Genomic DNA, 20,941 nt, shown 5'->3' on the forward strand with positions numbered 1-20,941 from the left:
GTTTCAATATTGGATGAATTTACAAATTAGGGTTTGATATTTGTGGTTTTTCTAGTTCAGTTACAAAATAGATGTTAGGTTAAATTTTTCTAGCTCAGTTACAAAATAGAAGTTAGTGATATGGGTTTTGTGTCTAAATGATGAAGGTCTCTTTTATGGTGATGGTTTATGTAAGCTATGTGAGTAGCTCGATCCAAAGTATGCAGATGAAATGAAGTGTTTGAACTTTTAAGTGGAGCGAATCGATATGAATCTGTTGAAAATATGTCTGCATAAAATATACTCATGTGTTCATTGTAATATTGATAGTTTATTAATGATGTAAACTAATCGTTGATATTGGATTGTAGCTTTATAGGCTCTAAAATTACCATAGCTTGATGTATTCACTATAGTATATTGTGATGTTTTTTGCACACGCTTATCTACAATATTCTGATGTATGACAGTGGAGACTGTTGTTGCTGCTGCTTTGATTTTCAAGTTCTTTTAGTTCCATTTTTATTATGCTACAATATTGCTCTTGCTATTGTTGAGTTCCTATTCTGGGGTTTTGTGAGATCGGAAACTGTCCATAGACAGCTGCCTGTGGGGCTTTGACAGGTTCAACAAGGACTAAAATAGGTGCAACAATAAACTTTGTCACCTTCTACTTGGTTGCATTGCCTGTACTAGTTGTTATGGCATTTTCGGTCAAGGTTGGATTTATCGGTCTGTGGTTTGGGCTCGCAGCAGCTCAACCAGCTGGTGTACCTGATGCAACCAGCTGGTGTACCTGATATAGCCTGCTACAGTATCTGATAATAACGCAGATTGTAAACACTTCTTTATTGCAAGTATTATGTTAACGGTGTGAAAAAAACTAGTCTGCCCCCCTAGAGATTTTTTTAGTCTTTTTTTGTTTCTTGGTTAAAAATTTAATCAAGCCAGGTCGTCGAGCACCTGTCAAAATTTGAAAATGTATGCACAGTCCGCAGCAAACCTCCGTGCCTCTTCCTTTGCCGAGGACCAGTCTCATATTAACTAGTTCTACTTACAAGGCTTTTGACTATGGCTGAGTATGAGTAGTGCCAGGTGCTTGTAGCTTAACTCTTGCATAGTTGCATGCATAGGGGCTCATTCAGTTATCCATCCTGTTGCATGGAAACAAACTGTGGTTTGATATTTAACTTAAGAAAGGACTTTAATAACCAAATTAGGAGATTCTATAGCTATGTTATTTTATGTGGAGCTTTTTCCTTTCTGTTACTTTTCAACTAAATCTAATAGCATTTGCTTACTTCTAATTTTCAAGGGAGATGAAGCATCATTGCAAAAAGCGCTGCATTTGGTGTACAACCTCAATCAGGACTGTGTAGATGTTCTGTTTTATGCTTCTTGGTGCCAGTTCTCGAGGAACTTCAGACCAAGCTATTCAACCCTGTCTTCCTTATATCCATCTATTCCTCATTTTGCAATAGAAGAATCAGCCATCAGACCAAGGTTTGGACTTAAAACCAAATCTTAGTTTTTTTTAACTCACCAGTTCTACGCACTGATCTGCACAGCTCAGATCAGAACTGTGCAGATCAATGCACAGAACTGATCAGAACTGACCAGTTCTGTGCACTGATCTGCACAGTTCTGATCTGAGCTGTGCAGATCAATGCACAGAACTGATCAGAACTGACCAGTTTTGTGCACTGATCTGCACAGTTCTGATCTGAGCTGTGCAGATCAGTGCACAGAACTGATCAGAACTGACCAGTTCTGTGCACTGATCTGCACAGTTCTGATCTGAGCTGTGCAGATCAGTGCACATAACTGCACAGTTCTGATCAGTTTTGTCCACTGATCTGCACAGTTCTGATCTGGGCAGTGCAGATCAGTGCACAGAACAGAACTGATCAGTGCACTGAGAAGCTAAAACAGTACTTCATGCATGTAAATTACACCTTCAAACATGTAAATTACACCATACTGTAAGCAAAGTATCAAATTGTAAACAAAGTCATCTTCAAAACGGTTTTTATGTACTTATCCATCATCAACCACCAGAAAGCAAACATCAGAAACTAAGCTAGTATAGTTCTTGTGTCAAAATTAAGATTGCATCATTAGAGAACAAAGATCTTATGCCAAGCTAGTATAGTTCTTGTGTCAAAATTAAGAATTTGTGGCTTGATTTATCTAATTCTGTGTAAAACCTTGTGTTATTAGAAATGAGTCGTCGTTGGATGTACGGTGACCATACTACGGTGGAATACTTGAGTGGGGTTGAGGAGTTCCTTAGATGTGCTTTAGCACACCAACGGAATACGAAAGCCGCAAAGATCTATTGTCCTTGCCGTGATTGTAACAATGTAAGGCGGTTAGCTGATATTGATGAAATTGAGGATCATTTATTTCGTCGTGGGTTTAAGCAAGATTACCATGTCTGGTTTTGGCATGGTGAGAAAATACTTGATCGTCCAAGTTCTAGTGTGAATGAATTTGATGTTCTGGCAGAGAGTGATGAGAGTGATGAGAGTGATTCTGATATTTCTGAGAATAATGAGATGGATGATGATGAGCAAGAAGATAATGAAATAAATGAAATGATGGATGCGGTGAAAGATCACTTGAATGAACGACCTCACATACTCGAGCAGGTATTAAAGGCTGCTGAGACGCCTTTGTACCCTGGGTGTACAAAATTCAAATTGTTAGAATGTGTGGCATCACTTTCCAACTTGAAAGCGGAGAGTGGTTGGACCGAAGAAAGTTTCACGAAATTATTGAAACGACTAGGTCTTTGGTTTCCCGATGGCAATGACATTCCCACCTCTGCCTATTATGCCAACAAATTGACGAATCCCTTAGGCTTAGAGGCCGTCAAGATAGATGCTTGCCCAAATGATTGTATTCTTTACAGAAAAGAGTATGAAAATTTGGATAAGTGTCCAACGTGTTCTATGTCGCGTTACAAGCGTAAAGGGGCCAATTCAGCTAAGAGGGGACCGCCCGCCAAGGTATTGTGGTATCTTCCGATCATACCTAGGTTTGAGCGCTTGTTCTCCGTAAAGAAGAATGCTAAGTATCTGAGGTGGCATGCGGAAGGGAGGAAGAAAGATGAATTCCTTAGACATCCGGCTGATTCTCCTCAATGGAGAACTATTGATAAGAAGTATCCTGAATTTGGCAAGGAGGTTAGAAATCTGAGACTTGCTCTATGTACAGATGGGATGAATCCATACGGCTCTCTGAGTAGTCAGCATAGCACTTGGCCGGTTCTTCTTGCAATTTACAATCTTCCTCCATGGTTGTGTATGAAACACAAGTATATCATGTTGTCACTCCTCATCTCAGGGCCTAAGCAGCCAGGACATGATATAGATGTGTATCTCGCTCCACTCATAGATGATTTGAAATTGTTGTGGAATGAAGGTGTTCCAATGTTCGATGCTCACACCAACTCAAACTTTACATTGCGGGCAATGGTTTTCTGTACCATAAATGATTTTCCGGCCTATGGAAACTTGTCTGGGTACAAAACCAAAGGAGAACAAGCATGCCCTATATGTGAAGAGGACATGAAGCCCACACGGTTGGATCATTTCAAGAAAAATATCTACCCAGATTTCAGGAAGCACCTTAGTCGATATCATCCTTATCGTAAGAAGAAGAAGGAATTCAATGGGTTCACCGAGGAAGGAGTAGCTCGTACACCTTTGACAGGATCACAAGTTTATGAACGTATCAAAAATGTTGAAACCAAATACGGTAAGTGCTTCAAGTCCAAGTCTAAAAAGGGTGTTTTATGGAAGAAAGTGTCTCCATTATGGGATCTTCCCTACTGGAAAGATTTGTCGGTTAGGCATTGTCTCGATGTAATGCACATTGAGAAAAATGTGTGCGATGCTATCATCGGGACTTTGCTAAACATACCAGGAAAGACCAAGGACAACGAGAATGTGCGGAAAGATATGAAAAAGAAGAATATTCGACCAGATTTGTGGCCTGTTAAAAAAAAGGATGGTACAAAGACCTTTCTGCCTCCAGCGTGTTACACAATGTCGAGAAAGGAGAAGAAGAAGTTTTGTGAGTGCTTACATGGCATTAAGGTTCCCTGGGGATATTCGTCGAATGTTAAGCGCCTAGTGTCTCTCTCGGACCTTAGGTTGATTGGTATGAAGTCTCATGATTGTCATGCACTGATTAATGTATTTTTGCCAATTGCACTTCGTGGGATATTGCCGAAACACGTGAGACATGTTATAACAAAACTTTGTTTGTTTTTCAATTCCATATGTGCTAAGGTGATTGATCCGGAGACTTTGGATGCTTTGCACAATGATGTTGTTGAAACTCTATGTCGATTTGAAATGTATTTTCCGCCTTCTTTCTTTGATATAATGGTGCATTTGATTGTCCATTTAGTTCGCGAAGTCAAGTTATGTGGTCCGGTGTTCTTAAGATGGATGTATCCTTTTGAGAGATTTTTTAAGACTTTAAAGGACAAAGCAAGGAATCCGGCTAATCCAGAGGGTAGTATCATTCGGGGAGTCCTTAAAGAAGAGATTTCTGGATATCTAGCTGAGTTTTTGTCAAGCCTTGAACCAATAGGACTTCCAAAATCTCGACATGTTGGTAGGCTCGCAGGGGAGGGAGTAATTGGTAAAAATGTGATATCTCCTCCATCGGAGAGGAAGAAGAAGGCACATCTTTGTGTGTTGCAGCATCTTACAGAGGTTCATCCTTATTTAGAAAAGCATCTGCTTGAATTGCAACATTGTAATCCTAAGTTGAAGGAAAGAGCGTTGATGCGGGAACATAATCGCACATTTATTGAATGGTTTAAGAAGGAAGTTGGAAAGAAACAAGACCATGATGTTTCTGATACGATCAAGTGGTTATCTCGAGGTCCTCGACTATGTGTTCGATCTTTTGAAGGATATGATATCAATGGGTTCACATTCTACACTAGAAGGCAAGATGAAAAGAGTGTAGTGCAAAATAGTGGAGTAAAGGTTGTTGCATCATCTAGGGTCTATGCAAGCGCTAAGGATAAAAGGCCGGTTGATTCAACACAATCATATTATGGTGTTATCGAAGAAATATGGGAGCTTGATTATACCTATTTTGTGATCCCTGTTTTTCGGTGTCAGTGGGCTAACAACCAAAATGGTGTGAAGCGAGATGAAATTTTCCCGGGTTTAACCTTGGTGAATTTTGATCGACTAAGTGACAGTGACGAGCCATTCATTCTAGCATCACTAGCTAAGCAAGTTTTTTATGTGGTTGACAATATTGATCCTAGATGGCGTGTTGTTGCCCAAGGAAAAAGACATATTTTGGGTATTGATGATGTTGTAGATGAAGATGAGTATGATGAGTATGATGACACACCTCCGTTACCAATGGTTGTTCAACCATTGCCAGAAGAGGAGGATGCAAATAATACTAATCATATGCGTACAGATCATACGGAAGGAATATGGGTTACGAATCGTAATTGAAACATACATGTGTAAGTTCGGGCTTCACTTCTGATGCATTGTTGAAGTTTTTGACTTTGTTCTTTCTATTCATATCTGAAAGCCTGTGCGCCTTGGAATTTTTGTTATCTTGACTACTTAAATTTGAATAGTGAAGGATACTTGTGGATATTAATTCATATTTTTTTTCTAAAAATTCAACCCCAATCAATTGCCACTTGTATTGTGAAGAGGAATTGCAGTGATAGTCTCCTACTTTATCCCTCCTATTTAAGTTACTGAGAGTCTGATACTTCTAATAACTTGACTAACTTTATCTGGTTTTTTCACACAGGTGTAAACTTGGTGAATGTCGTATCCTCTTATGTGAGCCAGGTTCCAAGCACAGGTTGCAGAAATTGCAGTTGAATTTTCCTAGGTTAGTTTTCAGTACATTTTGTCTAATAATATCAATTACCTGTTCTTGTTTGCATGGCTTTGTGATTGGTAACTTAGTTTCTGATGTTTGCTTTCTGGTGGTTGATGATGGATAAGTACATAAAAACCGTTTTGAAGATGACTTTGTTTACAATTTGATACTTTGCTTACAGTATGGTGTAATTTACATGTTTGAAGGTGTAATTTACATGCATGAAGTACTGTTTTAGCTTCTCAGTGCACTGATCAGTTCTGTTCTGTGCACTGATCTGCACTGCCCAGATCAGAACTGTGCAGATCAGTGGACAAAACTGATCAGAACTGTGCAGTTATGTGCACTGATCTGCACTGCCCAGATCAGAACTGTGCAGATCAGTGGACAAAACTGATCAGAACTGTGCAGTTATGTGCACTGATCTGCACAGCTCAGATCAGAACTGTGCAGATCAGTGCACAGAACTGGTCAGTTCTGATCAGTTCTGTGCACTGATCTGCACAGCTCAGATCAGAACTGTGCAGATCAGTGCACAAAACTGGTCAGTTCTGATCAGTTCTGTGCACTGATCTGCACAGCTCAGATCAGAACTGTGCAGATCAGTGCACAAAACCGGTCAGTTCTGATCAGTTCTGTGCACTGATCTGCACAGCTCAGATCAGAACTGTGCAGATCAGTGCACAGAACTGGTCAGTTCTGATCAGTTCTGTGCATTGATCTGCACAGTTCTGATCTGAGCTGTGCAGATCAGTGCGTAGAACTGGTGAGTTATGATTTTTTTTTTGGGTTGTTTTTTTAGGTGAGTTTTGATTTGGGATTGTTTTGCATGTTAGGTGTAATACCATAAGGCCATTATTTTAGGTATAGCTTTGTAAATGGCCAATTGTAGCATTTTGCCCAGAACTGTGCAGTTATGTGCACTGATCTGCACAGCTCAGATCAGAACTGTGCAGATCAGTGCACAGAACTGGTCAGTTCTGATCAGTTCTGTGCACTGATCTGCATAGCTCAGATCAGAACTGTGCAGATCAGTGCACAGAACTGGTCAGTTCTAATCAGTTCTGTGCACTGATCTGCACAGCTCAGATCAGAACTGTGCAGATCAGTGCACAGAACTGGTCAGTTCTGATCAGTTCTGTGCACTGATCTGCACAGCTCAGATCAGAACTGTGCAGATCAGTGCACAGAACTGGTCAGTTCTGATCAGTTCTGTGCATTGATCTGCACAGCTCAGATCAGAACTGTGCAGATCAGTGCACAAAACTGGTCAGGTTCTGATCAGTTCTGTGCACTGATCTGCACAGCTCAGATCAGAACTGTGCAGATCAGTGCACAGAACTGGTCAGTTCTGATCAGTTCTGTGCATTGATCTGCACAGTTCAGATCAGAACTGTGCAGATCAGTGCACAGAACTGAGAACTGACCAGTTCTGTGCACTGATCTGCACAGTTCTGATCTGAGCTGTGCAGATCAGTGCGTAGAACTGGTGAGTTATGATTTTTTTTTGGGTTGTTTTTTTAGGTGAGGTTTGATTTGGGATTGTTTTGCATGTTAGGTGTAATACCATAAGGCCATTATTTTAGGTATAGCTTTGTAAATGGCCAATTGTAGCATTTTGCTCTCTTTTCTAAGTATTGCTCCCTTTACTAAGTATTGCTTTCTTTTCTTTGTTGCAGGACCGTAGCTACCATGGATGATCATCGTGATAATGAAATACAGGGAATTGATGGAGCTAGTCATCCTACGGGGGAATCACAAGGTACCAACACTAGTAAAAAGACCAAATTCCGTGGTCCGTCAAAAGGAGTTCAAGCCAAAAAGCCTATGCATCTTCAGTATAATCAATATGGAATCCCCGATGGAGAATGGTCAGGAGAATACGGGAAGCAAGTTGGGTCTTGTGCTGCTAGAATTAACATTAATGTGAAAGAATATTCAACGTTAGATGAACACACAAAGAAGGGGTTTTGGGAGGAGACCAAGGTAAACATTGAATAAAAACTTGATTTGTATTCTCCTAGATTATCTATTTGTGTAGCATACGTTTCTAACAATCTCTTATCCATAAAATTAACAGCTTCTGTTCCACATTATTGATGATCCGGCTAAAAGGAGAGAAAAATATTTTCATATGTGTGTGGCGAAACGCTTTGGAGCTTTCAAGTCCAGGTTAACGCGGCGTTGGATAACTAAGAAAGAAAAAATGCCGAAACATCAGACAAATGACATGCCTTGGGACATCTACCATCAAATCACAGAGGATGATTGGAAAACATTTGTGATAGAACGAAACAAGCCGGAGATGTTGGTAATAATGAATTTACTTTGCTAGATATTTTCTTATATAATTATATGATTAGTTTGTTGTTGCCATCTTTAAATGTTCGACATGTTCTTTATGTGTTTTTTGACAGGTTCGTAGAGAAAAAGCAAGTAAAAGTGCATTACAAAACAAGCACCCACATCGCACAGGCCAAAAGGGTTATGTTAGAAAGAGACCAGAGTGGATAAATGATGGGCGACTACCGCCAGAGGCAGCTTTAACCCTCTCAAGTGGCTCCTCCTCAGTGACCTCATCACTCACCACAGCGCCAGATAGATTTAAGAAGTTTAGATCAGTAGAGTGGATCTTGGCTCATCAAGTTAAAAACAAAGAGGGAAAGTGGGAAGTTGACCCGAATGATAAAGAAGCCGTAAATATTGCTAAGATGGCTGTAAGTGCATATGAAATTTTACGTTCTATATCCTTTTCTTTCCTAATTCCTAGTTCTATTTCTAAGATTGCTTCTCCTTTCCATCATGTATACCATCTAATTTTTACTTTCCTAATTCTTATAGTTGGAGTACATAGAAGAAGAGGGAAAAGGAAATATTTCATTCACCCAGGGAGAAGATGCCCTCACCAAGGCTATGGGAAAAAAGGATCACCGTGGGCGTGTCAAGGCAACAGGTGGAGTTAATGTCGGTTACAAAGTTGCTTTCGGTCCAATAGACCGAAGTAGTAGATGTGGCCATATTGAACCATCACCGGAGGCTATCGAATCAATCAGAGCTTCGGTGAGAAGGGAGTTTGAAGATCAATTAGAGAGAAAGGTGGCGGAGGCCCTCCAAAACCAACTAGCCACATTGAAAGCAACCGGTCAACTACACACCCTCTCTACCCCCGCACTTGATTCTGCTCTTGTAAGTGATGAGTTTGATGTTAACCGTGCACTCGTAACCTGTTGTCCGAGTTCATCGCAGCAACCACGCGAGCTGAAGGTATATATTCTCTATAGTGCATACACTCAAAACACCCCTAGCTAGGTTTTTAATATTGTACTTTGTAGTGATTTCTGAAATTTTGTAAATTTATTTGTGAAGGCCATAACTCCATGTCGTCTTGCCCTTGAGGATAAAGTTTTGGGTAACAAAGTGATAGTGGCAGATGGTATGGCGTACCCATTGGATGGTTCGTTGCACCAACACTTTAGATCGATGAAGCCTAGTCATTATAAGGTCCAAGTTGATTGTATTTACGATGGACATGATGATGACACTCTTCCGGTACCTACTGGAGATGGATTCAATAACTTAGGCAGGGCTCTTGCTAGTTTTGTGCAATGGCCAATTCACTTGGTGATTTTCGAAGAAGACGAGGTATAACTTTTTAATTATTAATTGTCATTCATTGCGTTATGCATCTGTTTAGAATTAGATTCAGAGCCTTGAACTCCTTTGGTTTCTACCTCTGTTTAGGAGTACTCTACTCCACGCCCAACAAAGAAGTCCAGGAGTCAGATTTTTGAAGAGGTGGTTGGTAGCTCCAAAGAGAAGAAAAACGAATTAATTGTCAAAGAGAAGACAACAGAATTAGTTGTCAAAGATAAGACAACAGAATTAATTGTCAAAGAGAAGGCAACACTTGATTTAGGGTCCAAAGAGAAGACAACACTGAAGTTAACGGCCAAGGTAAACCATATGCTTCCCACTCCCCTGTGCTTCAACACTGAAATCAAAACTGAACTTTTCATGCTAGCTTAACATTATTGTTACAGGGAAATTCATGCTCAAATAAGTTGGAGTCGAAATCGAAGTCGAAGAACTCTAAGACGGCCAAAGAGATGGTAGGTAGTTGTGATCGTAAAACTGAAGAATCAGCCGCCAAAAGTAAGAAGCAAAATTTGGCAGACGACACAATTCAAGGTCTTGGCCCATCATGCAATTATTTGAAGTTTATCATCAATACGGCGCCCGGTGATGTATATAAAAATACTTCAATCCCATTGCCCGCTTCGGTTTGGCATTATGACGAAGATCGACAAACTTATGTAAATGAGGTTGACGTTGAAGAGTTCCTTAGAGGGGCGTGCCTCAACATTTCAGTGATCCAAGTCTATATGATGTAAACTTTTCCATCGATATTTTTGTTTTTGGTTTTGTCAACTATAATAGTTTTTGAAATTTTTGCATTATACATTTACTTTGTAGGTGTTTATTCCACGAACACACCTTTGCATTTGACAACTCTCAGATTGGGTTTGTTTGTCCCGAGGCAATGTCAAGCTCTAGAATCAAGGCCAACCCTCAGGCTGCATCAATGTATTTGAAAGTAGTTTTCAATGCTGAAATTGAAAAGGAGAAGAAGGGTGATCCTAACATTACCAAGTGGTTTTTGATCCCATACCATCAAGAGTAAGTGTTAGAGATTGATCGATATTTGGTAAATAGCTATGTTATTGTTATTTTCATGCATAAGGTTGCAATAACATTTATATATAATGCAGAAATCATTGGATTTTGTACGTGTTAGACCTACGTAGAGGTTGTGCGTATATTTTCGACTCTGCGATAGGTTCCAACCGAGAAAATAGTGCATGGGGAATCTTGTGTTTGTAAGTTACTTTCAATTCTTTTTAAGTTATTTCTTTTCGTGCCGAATCAGATTCATGAAGTTTTACTCAACTTCCAGGGCATACCAAGTGTACAAGTTTAATGATGGGATTTGTCCGAATAGAGCGACTATGCAGGGGTTGAAAGGCTTCCATGTAAAGGTATATCATGCTTACTAATTAGCTTTACTTTTTTTTTTGGGTAACTACTTGGATATATAATTTATGATTTATCTCCAAATCAGTGTGCTCAACAAGTCGGCGCCCGCGAGTGTGGCTATTACGTTATGAAGTTCATGCATGAAATAGTCACGTTACACCATAACACTGATGAGCGGTTAGACAATGTTCGTTCTTTTACCATATGTTAGTTGAACTACTAATACTAGTACTTTTACGTAGTAGAATTCTTAATTTACAAGTAGCATTACTTATCATGTTACTTATTTCAGGCTTACACTCCAAGAAATGCGCCTTATACCGATGAGGAAATAGATGTGGTTCGTGAGCAATGGGCTAAGTTTTTTACAACCGAGTATTTATTTACTTAGGTTGTTTAGACACAAAGATGGAAGCGTTTATATCTTCATGGATTTGGTAAAGTTCTTTAATTTTTCCATAATTACAAGTCTGCTGGATTTGCTAATTTATTGCTTTGAATACTAATCTGCTGGTCTTGCTGCTGTTGCATGTGAATTCTGATCTGGTGGTCTTTAGAATTTCACTTCCATCTGTGTGTTTCTCCTCTGTTTGCTTCTGTTTAGAGCTAAAATGACATTTCCGCTCCCAACTTTGAACTAAAGAACCTAAGGACTCATTTGATTCTTATTACATGTCTAATATACATAGTTTTAACTTTCTAAAACTCATTCGAATCTATTTATGCACATTTAAGGCTCATTAGGTCGTTATAGGTCATGTTTAGAGCTAAAATGACATTTCCGCTCCCAACTTTGAACTAAAGAACCTAAGGACTCATTTGATTCTTATTACATGACTAATATACATAGTTTTAACTTTCTAAAACTCATTCGAATCTATTTATGCACATTTAAGGCTCATTAGGTCGTTATAGGTCATGTTTAGAGCTAAAATGACATTTCCGCTCCCAACTTTGAACTAAAAAACCTAAGGACTCATTTGATTCTTATTACATGATTAATATGCATAGTTTTAACTTTCTAAGACTCATTCGAATCTATTTATGCACATTTAAGGCTCATTAGGTCGTTATAGGTCATGTTTAGAGCTAAAATGACATTTCCGCTCCCAACTTTGAACTAAAAAACCTAAGGACTCATTTGATTCTTATTACATGTCTAATATGCATAGTTAAAACTTTCTAAAACTCATTCGAATCTATTTATGCACATTTAAGGCTCATTAGGTCGTTATAGGTCATGTTTAGAGCTAAAATGACATTTCCGCTCCCAACTTTGAACTAAAGAACCTAAGGACTCATTTGATTCTTATTACATGACTAATATACATAGTTTTAACTTTCTAAAACTCATTCGAATCTATTTATGCACATTTAAGGCTCATTAGGTCGTTATAGGTCATGTTTAGAGCTAAAATGACATTTCCGCTCCCAACTTTGAACTAAAAAACCTAAGGACTCATTTGATTCTTATTACATGATTAATATGCATAGTTTTAACTTTCTAAAACTCATTCGAATCTATTTATGCAAATTTAAGGCTCATTAGGTCGTTATAGGTCATGTTTAGAGCTAAAATGACATTTCCGCTCCCAACTTTGAACTAAAAAACCTAAGGACTCATTTGATTCTTATTACATGTCTAATATGCATAGTTAAAACTTTCTAAAACTCATTCGAATCTATTTATGCACATTTAAGGCTCATTAGGTCGTTATAGGTCATGTTTAGAGCTAAAATGACATTTCCGCTCCCAACTTTGAACTAAAGAACCTAAGGACTCATTTGATTCTTATTACATGACTAATATACATAGTTTTAACTTTCTAAAACTCATTCGAATCTATTTATGCACATTTAAGGCTCATTAGGTCGTTATAGGTCATGTTTAGAGCTAAAATGACATTTCCGCTCCCAACTTTGAACTAAAGAACCTAAGGACTCATTTGATTCTTATTACATGACTAATATACATAGTTTTAACTTTCTAAAACTCATTCGAATCTATTTATGCACATTTAAGGCTCATTAGGTCGTTATAGGTCATGTTTAGAGCTAAAATGACATTTCCGCTCCCAACTTTGAACTAAAAAACCTAAGGACTCATTTGATTCTTATTACATGACTAATATACATAGTTTTAACTTTCTAAAACTCATTCGAATCTATTTATGCACATTTAAGGCTCATTAGGTCGTTATAGGTCATGTTTAGAGCTAAAATGACATTTCCGCTCCCAACTTTGAACTAAAGAACCTAAGGACTCATTTGATTCTTATTACATTACTAATATACATAGCTTTAACTTTCTAAAACTCATTCTAATCTACGTATGCACATTTAAGGCTCATTGGGTCGTTATAGGTCAACAACGTACTTAATTATCTCTATAGTCTGCAACTATATCTTTTAATTTTATGCTTCAATGGAATGTAAAGACAATATCGTGAGTGTAAACTTTGGTACTCATATATATTTTCCTTCCATGCAACTTGCAGGCTAGGGATCGAGTCGATTGGAAGAAAGTCAACACGACCTTACTTAAGGTTTGTAATGCATGATCTAAAGGGACCTAAGTGGCTGGATTAGAGACATTTGTTAGATTAGCTCTCTAGCCTTTTGTCTTTAGTTGTTAATATTAGTTGTAATTTGTTAGACTAGCTAGGTGTTTAAAAATTGTAAACATACGTACTATATATACGCTTTGCTCTGTTGGGTTAATATAAATGAAGTTAATGTAATGATTTATTTATCAAAGATAAGCAGATTCATACCTTTGCTATTTTGGTGTTGATTGGGTACAGGTTTCAATACTCAATGGAGTATATATCTAGTTGTGGTTATTGCCGCCTATTTTATATTTTAAAAGAATTTGGAAAAAAAAAAAATTAATGTTGTTGAAGGGGGCTTTTAATGTACGCCTCAACAACATATGAACTTTTGGCGCAAAAATAAGGACCTGTTGAGGGGGGCATTTAAGAAGTGAGCCTCAACAGAGGAGGCTGTTGAGGCGGGCTTCTTAAATGCCCCCCTCAACAGGTCCTTATTTTCGCGCTTTCTGTAGAGGTTTTTGAGGCGGGCTTTTGAAAGCCCCCCACAACAGATCACCTGTTGAGGCGAACAAAGCCCGCCTCAACAGATCACTGAGCTGTTGAAGCTACGTCTATCGCAGCGGGCCTTGTTCGCCTCAATAAACCCAAAATGCCCCCCTCAACAGGTATTTTTTCCACTAGTGTGCTTCTCACTTGTTGCATAGGTTTAGTTATCATGCTTTGCCAATCTTAATATCATTTTCATCGAATGTTCTTTGAGATAGATGATAAGATCTTTTGAGTATGTTTATTTTGTGATCTAGTCTTTTCTTGGTTCAAGAGTGGTTCTACGCATTTTTCAATGAAGAACCATCAAGCCAGCAGACATGTGATCTACCCATGTTCGGTGAAGAACTCTTTAACATAAACAACTATGTTTTATTGCTTCTTAGGGAATAAGTACTTTTACTTCAAATTTATAGGTTGCTAGTGATGCTTTGTTTGGAATTACTTATCCAAGCAGTTCACAGATATGTGGAAGACTTTCCAGCTGTATCTTAGAACACACAAATTCTTATTTTAATTTTCCACGCAACAACTCATGGTCTCCAATCCATGTTGCCATTTCAAAACACGATGCTCTTTTAGCTCGTCCTTGTCAATGGTTAACTCGAAAGGGATCTTGCTTGATCATTTGCCAGTGTTTATGCGTGTACCATCAACTATTTAGCATATCTTTATTTCCTTGAATCAAGAATTATTCCTATGTACCTTTTCAAGTACCATAAGTTTTTCTTTATCTCAATCTAGTTGATCTTCACTTAGATCAATAGAGATTGGTATATGTTCGTCATGCCTAAAGTCATACGATACGTTTTTGGCGATCATCATATTATATTATACATGATAAATTCTTTTGCAAAATAACTCCCAATTGAATTCTATTCATGTAACTTTAGCTCATATAGTTTCAGTAGATACTAAATCCAGCTAAATTCTTTGACATATAATATAGGTTAAGAATCTTACTTAGATCCTTTGATGTTTAACTTAGTAAATGCTTATACATAGTTCAAACATTCTTTACTTAGATTTATTCACATGGGTCGAATATCTCCAATGTAGTCTTTCGTGTTTGATTTAGTAAATGCCATTACTTAATCCAAAACATTAATATAAGATCTTTGTAAATAGATCTTAATACCCAATATGTACTAAGTTTCGCCTTGGTCCATCATTGATGAATAATTTCAAATCTAAGTCATTAGCATTTGAATGTTATTTCACAATAGAGAGATATGTGTGTGATACACATATGACCAATTAAGTTTTTATGTACTCCCACTAAACTTCTTATACATCTATAAGAATCATGTACATTTTATGAAACTAAAATGCTTATTAGCTTCACTAAAATACAGTTCCAATTCCCAATTGCTTGCTTAAATCTGTACTTAGATTTCATAAGCTAGCATTCCTTTTCAAGCATTTATTTGGATTCACAAATCCTATGACATTCCATGTGCATAGTTTTCTTCCAACATTTGATTGAGGAGTACGTTTTTTCATCCAATTGCCATATGTACCAATATGCAATCATTGCTTGAATTATAGACTTAAGCATTACGATTTGGCCTGAGGCTTCAACACAATCTACGTCGTGAATTTACTTGTAACCTGTAGCAACTAATCTAGCTTTGTGTGTGAACACAATTCCATGTTTGATGGTTTTTATCCTTAAAACAAACTTGCAACCAATAGGTGTGAAACTATTCTGGCAAATCAACAAAATTTCAATTTTGTCATCAAAACATTGAGTATGTTTTATGGCCTCTAACCATTTAAAACATTTGAGTCTATTTATGGCCTCTAACCTTTTTAGGGAATCTAGGTTTCGGCATAGCTTTCTTACAGGTCACAAACTCATTAATCTACATGATAATAGTTTGACTGCAAGTTGTAGGTTTCTTCACTATCTAATAGAAGAATCGCATAGCTTCAGTGACCTGAACTCCATGTTTATTTACTATCTAATAGAAGAATCTCATAGTTTCAGTGACTTGAATTTTATGCCTACTTGGGTATAGAACATCAAAAAATAGAATATCAATAGCCACTTGAAAGTCCTTTGAATATTCTGTTCTCCTTGAAGCACTTGTAAAGTCTTCTAAGAGATGTCTTATTCTTTAAAAGCCACTTCTAAAGTCCTTAAAGAATACGTGTTCGGATTTTCTAAAGAACTTCGAAAAGCCTCTGGAAAGTCCGTTTAAGTTTGTTGTTCGCCTCGAAGACTTTCGAGGTCTATTTTCTCCCACTTGTCATTTTGGAAACGAATCTTCAAAAGGACATTATTTCGAGCAAGCAAACATTATGTTCTCAAAAATTCATGGTAGAAACAATACCCTTGTGTCTCATTTGAATAAATCACAATGAAACGTATATCTATACTTGGGCCTTAGTTTGTTGAATAACAAACACTAAGCTCCCACTGAGTTTAGGAACTCTCTAGATATATGATGAAAAGATATTCTAAAATTACTTTTCAATAGCTTTGACGAATTTTGGTTTAGTTTGGTGGTAGTTGAGCATTTTGTTTTTAGAAATTATAGGAAAGGCCTTTATGATCCATCATTGATCGAATCAAGTACTAATCGACTTCGATCATTCCAATTTAGATATGCCATATCTTATGGAGCTAGATTTTGAATTTTACTACACACAATCATTGATGATAATTTTGGTCTCAAGTAATCATTAACATGATCTATCTTAGATCTTTATGATTTCTTTCCAAGTGGATTTCATACTTCTGAATCTTTGAACTAGCCAAATAGATTCAAACTTATATCACTTCGAGTAAATGAACCAAAATTCACTCAAATCTAGGTGAAATAATAAAGTCATAAAATCTCTTTCTTTAGCTTTGAATTCTATTGTTTAGGCGTTCTAACAATAGTTCATATCTTTTGTTACTTTCAACAAGTAAGACTAGCTTGTCTTGAATTTATCTAGAAATCAATCAACTTTCAAAAGTCCATTAAAATAGAGCTTATGAATGTTAACTTGCTGATATGGTCTAAGCAACAATGCCAAAGATTAGTGGAACTCAAATCAAGGGGTTGATTTGAACCTAGTAAAGTTTTTATTGTTAAAGAGTTGTTTGTTTTTAATCAAGCATATTGACTCAACCCGTAAATGACCATTTCATTCAACTAAACAAACAAACATTGTTTTTGTTTTTCTTGAATGTGAGTCTTTCTGTGTTTGAAGCAGAAATTTAGGTATGCTGATTATGGAACAAAATAACCATTAAGTTCCAGCCTTGAAAGGACTTAAAACAAACCAGATGACCCTACAACTAATGTAGCATTGCCATGCTTCATTTCCCACTTGTAGGTCATTAGTGTATCCTAGCTTCCATTGTTTGAGTCATTACCGAAGTAAGAACCTCAAGCGGTATATGATACCAAGGAAGTTTGATTGCTAGGTCACTTCTCTTTAAACATAAACTTATAGGTAGAAACGGAATCGTAAATTCCTTTCATTTGTTCCTTGTTTTCCTATTTCTTGTACCCTTTCTTATAGCCTTAAGAATTGAATTCTCTAGTGTTGTCTTTTATACTTTGTTTAGACATGTCCAATGTCACTCCAACAAAGTTCTTACCATTTTAATTTATGTTGAATATTTTGTTTCAACTAGATGATCATACGAGAAGCTTCTAAAGTTCTCTAAGCATCGATCTATTCGAATGTCTAGGGACTAGACTCATTCGAGAATTAAATGGACAAAGATATTAGGTTGTTAACCATTGGTAAAGCTGAGCGTTTTAAACTCAATGCTTTATGATCTCAAAACTACATTGTATTTTGATTTCACACGCACCAATTGGTTCGCCATTCGATTTTGATACTCGAAAACAACCATAAAAGTCTCTAAAAGAAACGTACATTTTAAATTGCTCATTTTCTCTCATTTCCGTGAATCGTTCTTGGATTCACTACCAATCGAGGAAATTTACTGTTACCTTTCTAAAAGGATTTATTGCAGTGCAAGATATTTAATTATAAACAATAATTAAAACATACATTGAAGCATGCAAAGTGTAAACATTTATCATGAGTAATAACTTGAAAATTAAAGCAATCATGCAATTTAAACAAGTCATTAGCATTTTATTCGATTTTATTGTTCCGGCAGGTGTGAATAAAATGATTCCAAGACCCTAAAACCATTAAAGAATTAAGCACATTGTGTATGTAGACTCAATTCTAAAATCTTTTAGCTAAGCAAAAGCCTTTTGCTAATAGTCTAGAAACTACTCTTGGTTGATAGGTACGTCTAAGAACTTATTAGGTAAACCTATCGATTTTGCCACGACATAAAAGGACTCCTTACTTATATCGTTGAGTTTCACCAAAACTAACATGTACTCACAATTATCTGTGTACCTTACCCCTTTAGTATCGATAAGTAACACCTCGCTATGGCGGAAAACTATTACTAAGATCGATGAAAAAAGGATATCCAAGTAAGTGTTATTTTGGCATGGCACCTTTTAACTCAATTTTTAAGTTTGGAACTTAAGGCTCTTACTATGTTGGTTAGATTTTAAGTGAACTAAAATCCTTAATCATGCAACATAATCAAGCTTTGATCTCATGCATATTTAAGACATATTTAAAGCAATAAATAACTTAAAGCATGCATAAGATAAATTTGATCTAGTACGGCCCGACTTCATCTTGAAGCTTCAACTTCAAAGTCCGTCTTGAAAATCTCCGTGGGAGTTGCCATTTTCTTCAAATAGGATAAGCTATAATTAAACTAATTACAACTATTTGATGGTACGCAGACCATATTTGAATTGAAAAACAATTTTGGTACTTTAGACCAATTACATTCAAATTAATGGTACGCAGACCATATTTTCTATCCTATTTGGGCCATACTAGTCACTTCATAACCTGCAAAACAGTACATATACAATATATACCATTCACCCATTCATTATCATGAATGGCCCACATAGCTGGTTAGTAAAACACGTTATGCATCACATAAATATTTGCAGCAATTAATTAAGGGCACCAATAATCTACCAATTATTCAGTCCTTATTAATTCTAATCAAGTTGTTTAACCTTAAAGGATTTGTAGACCTAATCAAGAGTTTATGACTAAAATTGCTCCCACTTAAACCAATAAATTCATATGCTTTACTAATTTTAAACATAAAACTGTATTTCTAGTCTAACCGGAAATATACAAATTTAATTAAAATTTAAAGCTCATATAAATTTATAATTGAATCCACTTATTTAATTTATTTTCAGTCGAATTTAAATTAATTCAAGGTTTTTAATTTTAGTGAAATAATTAGAATAAATTAAAATTTATAATGATTATAATATTCAAAATTAAAATCCAAGAATACAATTTAAATTATTAATTTTAAAATTAATTAAAATTATATGAACTGAAAATCTCAAATTAAAATTTAAAACTTGATAATCGTAACATGACGAGCACTTGGGCTTGCGCCCAAGCCCCGTCAAGTGCACGACTTATCGCTGGCCCATGGCTCATCGCAGCAGCAGCCACGCGCAAACGCAGCAAGCCAAGCCACGCTTGAGCGCAGCCTGCTCGCCCGCATGCATCGCAGCAGCCACGATGGGAGTGCTCGCTCGCTCGTGCGCAAGCAAGCCCTCGAGGCCACGCGTGTTGGTGCGCAGAGCAACGATCGCTGGGCGACCAGCTCTCGCCCTCGCGCGCGCGCGCGCCTCTCCTCGTGCCATGCCTTCGTCCTTCGCCCATCATTACAACACACAGCACACACGCACAGGCTCCCTTACCTCGTGCGCGCGCCATGCGCTATGTTGCTCGCTGCATTCGTACCGCACGGGCGACGAGCTCCCTTGCTCGTCGTCGCGTGCCCGCACTATACAACACCCCTTAAGGGTAACACGTAGCTTCCATTGCTTTGTGCGTGCAACATTAATGAGCGTTTTCATAAAAATTTAAAATTTTTAATTCAAAATTAATGACAAATTAATAAAACATATTAATTTCATAATTTTAGGGCGAAAAATCGAAAATTTATTAATCAATTAATTTCCGATTAACATGGATCCAAATCTAGGTCATAAAAATTAAAAATTTAACATAAATTAACAATTTTTATGGTGCATTTTAATCATGGATACCTAATTAAATTATTAATTAATTATGAAAATCAAATTAATTCTAAATTATTCGAATTTCAACAAATTAATCATAATTACAAATTAGGTTGTATAATTAACAAGGCTAGGCATTCAAACTTGTTAAACATATACTGTAGGTCAATCAAAAATTCAAGATTTATCAACAAGAATCGCAGATATTTAATTTAACATCTTAAATTTACAAACTTTTGCGTTCGAAAAACTAAAACCTCCGAAAAGTCATAGTTAGGCTTCGAATTTGGGAATTCAGGGTTCGGCCGAAAATTATTGTTTTTGTCAAAATTTTAGAATGCCTTTGACATGCGGAATTGACACAAAAATCACTCGATTTGGATGAGTAACGAAGAAACTGCCGAAAAACTGCGTACATATAATTAAATAAACGCAATTTGCAATTAATTAACAATTACGAAAATTAATCACCCCTTTTAATTCTTTGCAAATTTGTAAAATTTAACCATGTTTATGCAATTTAGATTATGAAAATAATAAGAGGCTCGTGATACCACTGTTAGGTTATGATTCATATGACAACATAAATCATGCGGAAAAATCATAAAGCCAGGAAAGCATATTATTTACACATAATCATTTAGCATAGTTTAGATGCATACACTTTGTTGCGTGCCCTCCCTAGCTTCGCCCGAACCGAACAAGAACAAGTCTTTAGGACTCCAAGCGTCGTCCCTCCGTAGATAGTCCACAGCACGTCCGGATCCGCCTTAAGCTTGACCAACTAGAATCGCCCTTAAGGCTGCTTAGGAATTTCGACTATTTAGGTGCAAG

At 36.9% G+C, this 20,941-nt stretch overlaps 1 protein-coding gene across 3 annotated transcripts; it reads left to right on the forward strand.

Moving 5' to 3' along the window:
* Positions 1 to 463: 463 nt before the first annotated feature.
* LOC130464314 (uncharacterized) lies at positions 464 to 11,456 on the forward strand. 3 transcript variants are annotated; one of them, XM_056833825.1, is made up of 14 exons: positions 464 to 1,482; positions 5,791 to 5,874; positions 7,545 to 7,851; positions 7,946 to 8,176; positions 8,283 to 8,582; positions 8,707 to 9,129; positions 9,232 to 9,507; positions 9,607 to 9,819; positions 9,906 to 10,252; positions 10,339 to 10,542; positions 10,635 to 10,742; positions 10,820 to 10,901; positions 10,985 to 11,076; positions 11,192 to 11,456. In XM_056833825.1, exons 1-14 carry the CDS (start codon positions 1,214 to 1,216, stop codon positions 11,232 to 11,234), a joined length of 2,979 nt encoding a protein of 992 aa, XP_056689803.1. In that variant the 5' UTR covers positions 464 to 1,213; the 3' UTR covers positions 11,235 to 11,456. The 3 variants fall into 3 exon arrangements, with proteins under 3 accessions (XP_056689803.1, XP_056689802.1, XP_056689804.1); XM_056833824.1 differs by having other exon boundaries at positions 483 to 1,482; positions 10,985 to 11,086; XM_056833826.1 differs by lacking the exon at positions 5,791 to 5,874 and having other exon boundaries at positions 484 to 1,482; positions 10,985 to 11,086.
* The last annotated feature ends 9,485 nt before the right edge of the window (positions 11,457 to 20,941 follow it).

The sequence above is a fragment of the Spinacia oleracea genome, chromosome 6 (assembly GCF_020520425.1).
Source record: "Spinacia oleracea cultivar Varoflay chromosome 6, BTI_SOV_V1, whole genome shotgun sequence".
Lineage (NCBI taxonomy): Eukaryota > Viridiplantae > Streptophyta > Magnoliopsida > Caryophyllales > Amaranthaceae > Spinacia > Spinacia oleracea.

Excerpts from the sequence above, each read along its gene's own strand:
- LOC130464314 (XM_056833824.1), top strand. The coding sequence starts at position 1,214 with ATGTTATTTTATGTGGAGCTTTTTCCTTTCTGTTACTTTTCAACTAAA. Across the intron at positions 8,583-8,706 it reads TAAATATTGCTAAGATGGCT|TTGGAGTACATAGAAGAAGA; the intron begins GTAAGTGCATAT and ends TAATTCTTATAG. Across the intron at positions 10,543-10,634 it reads TTGATCCCATACCATCAAGA|AAATCATTGGATTTTGTACG; the intron begins GTAAGTGTTAGA and ends TATATAATGCAG.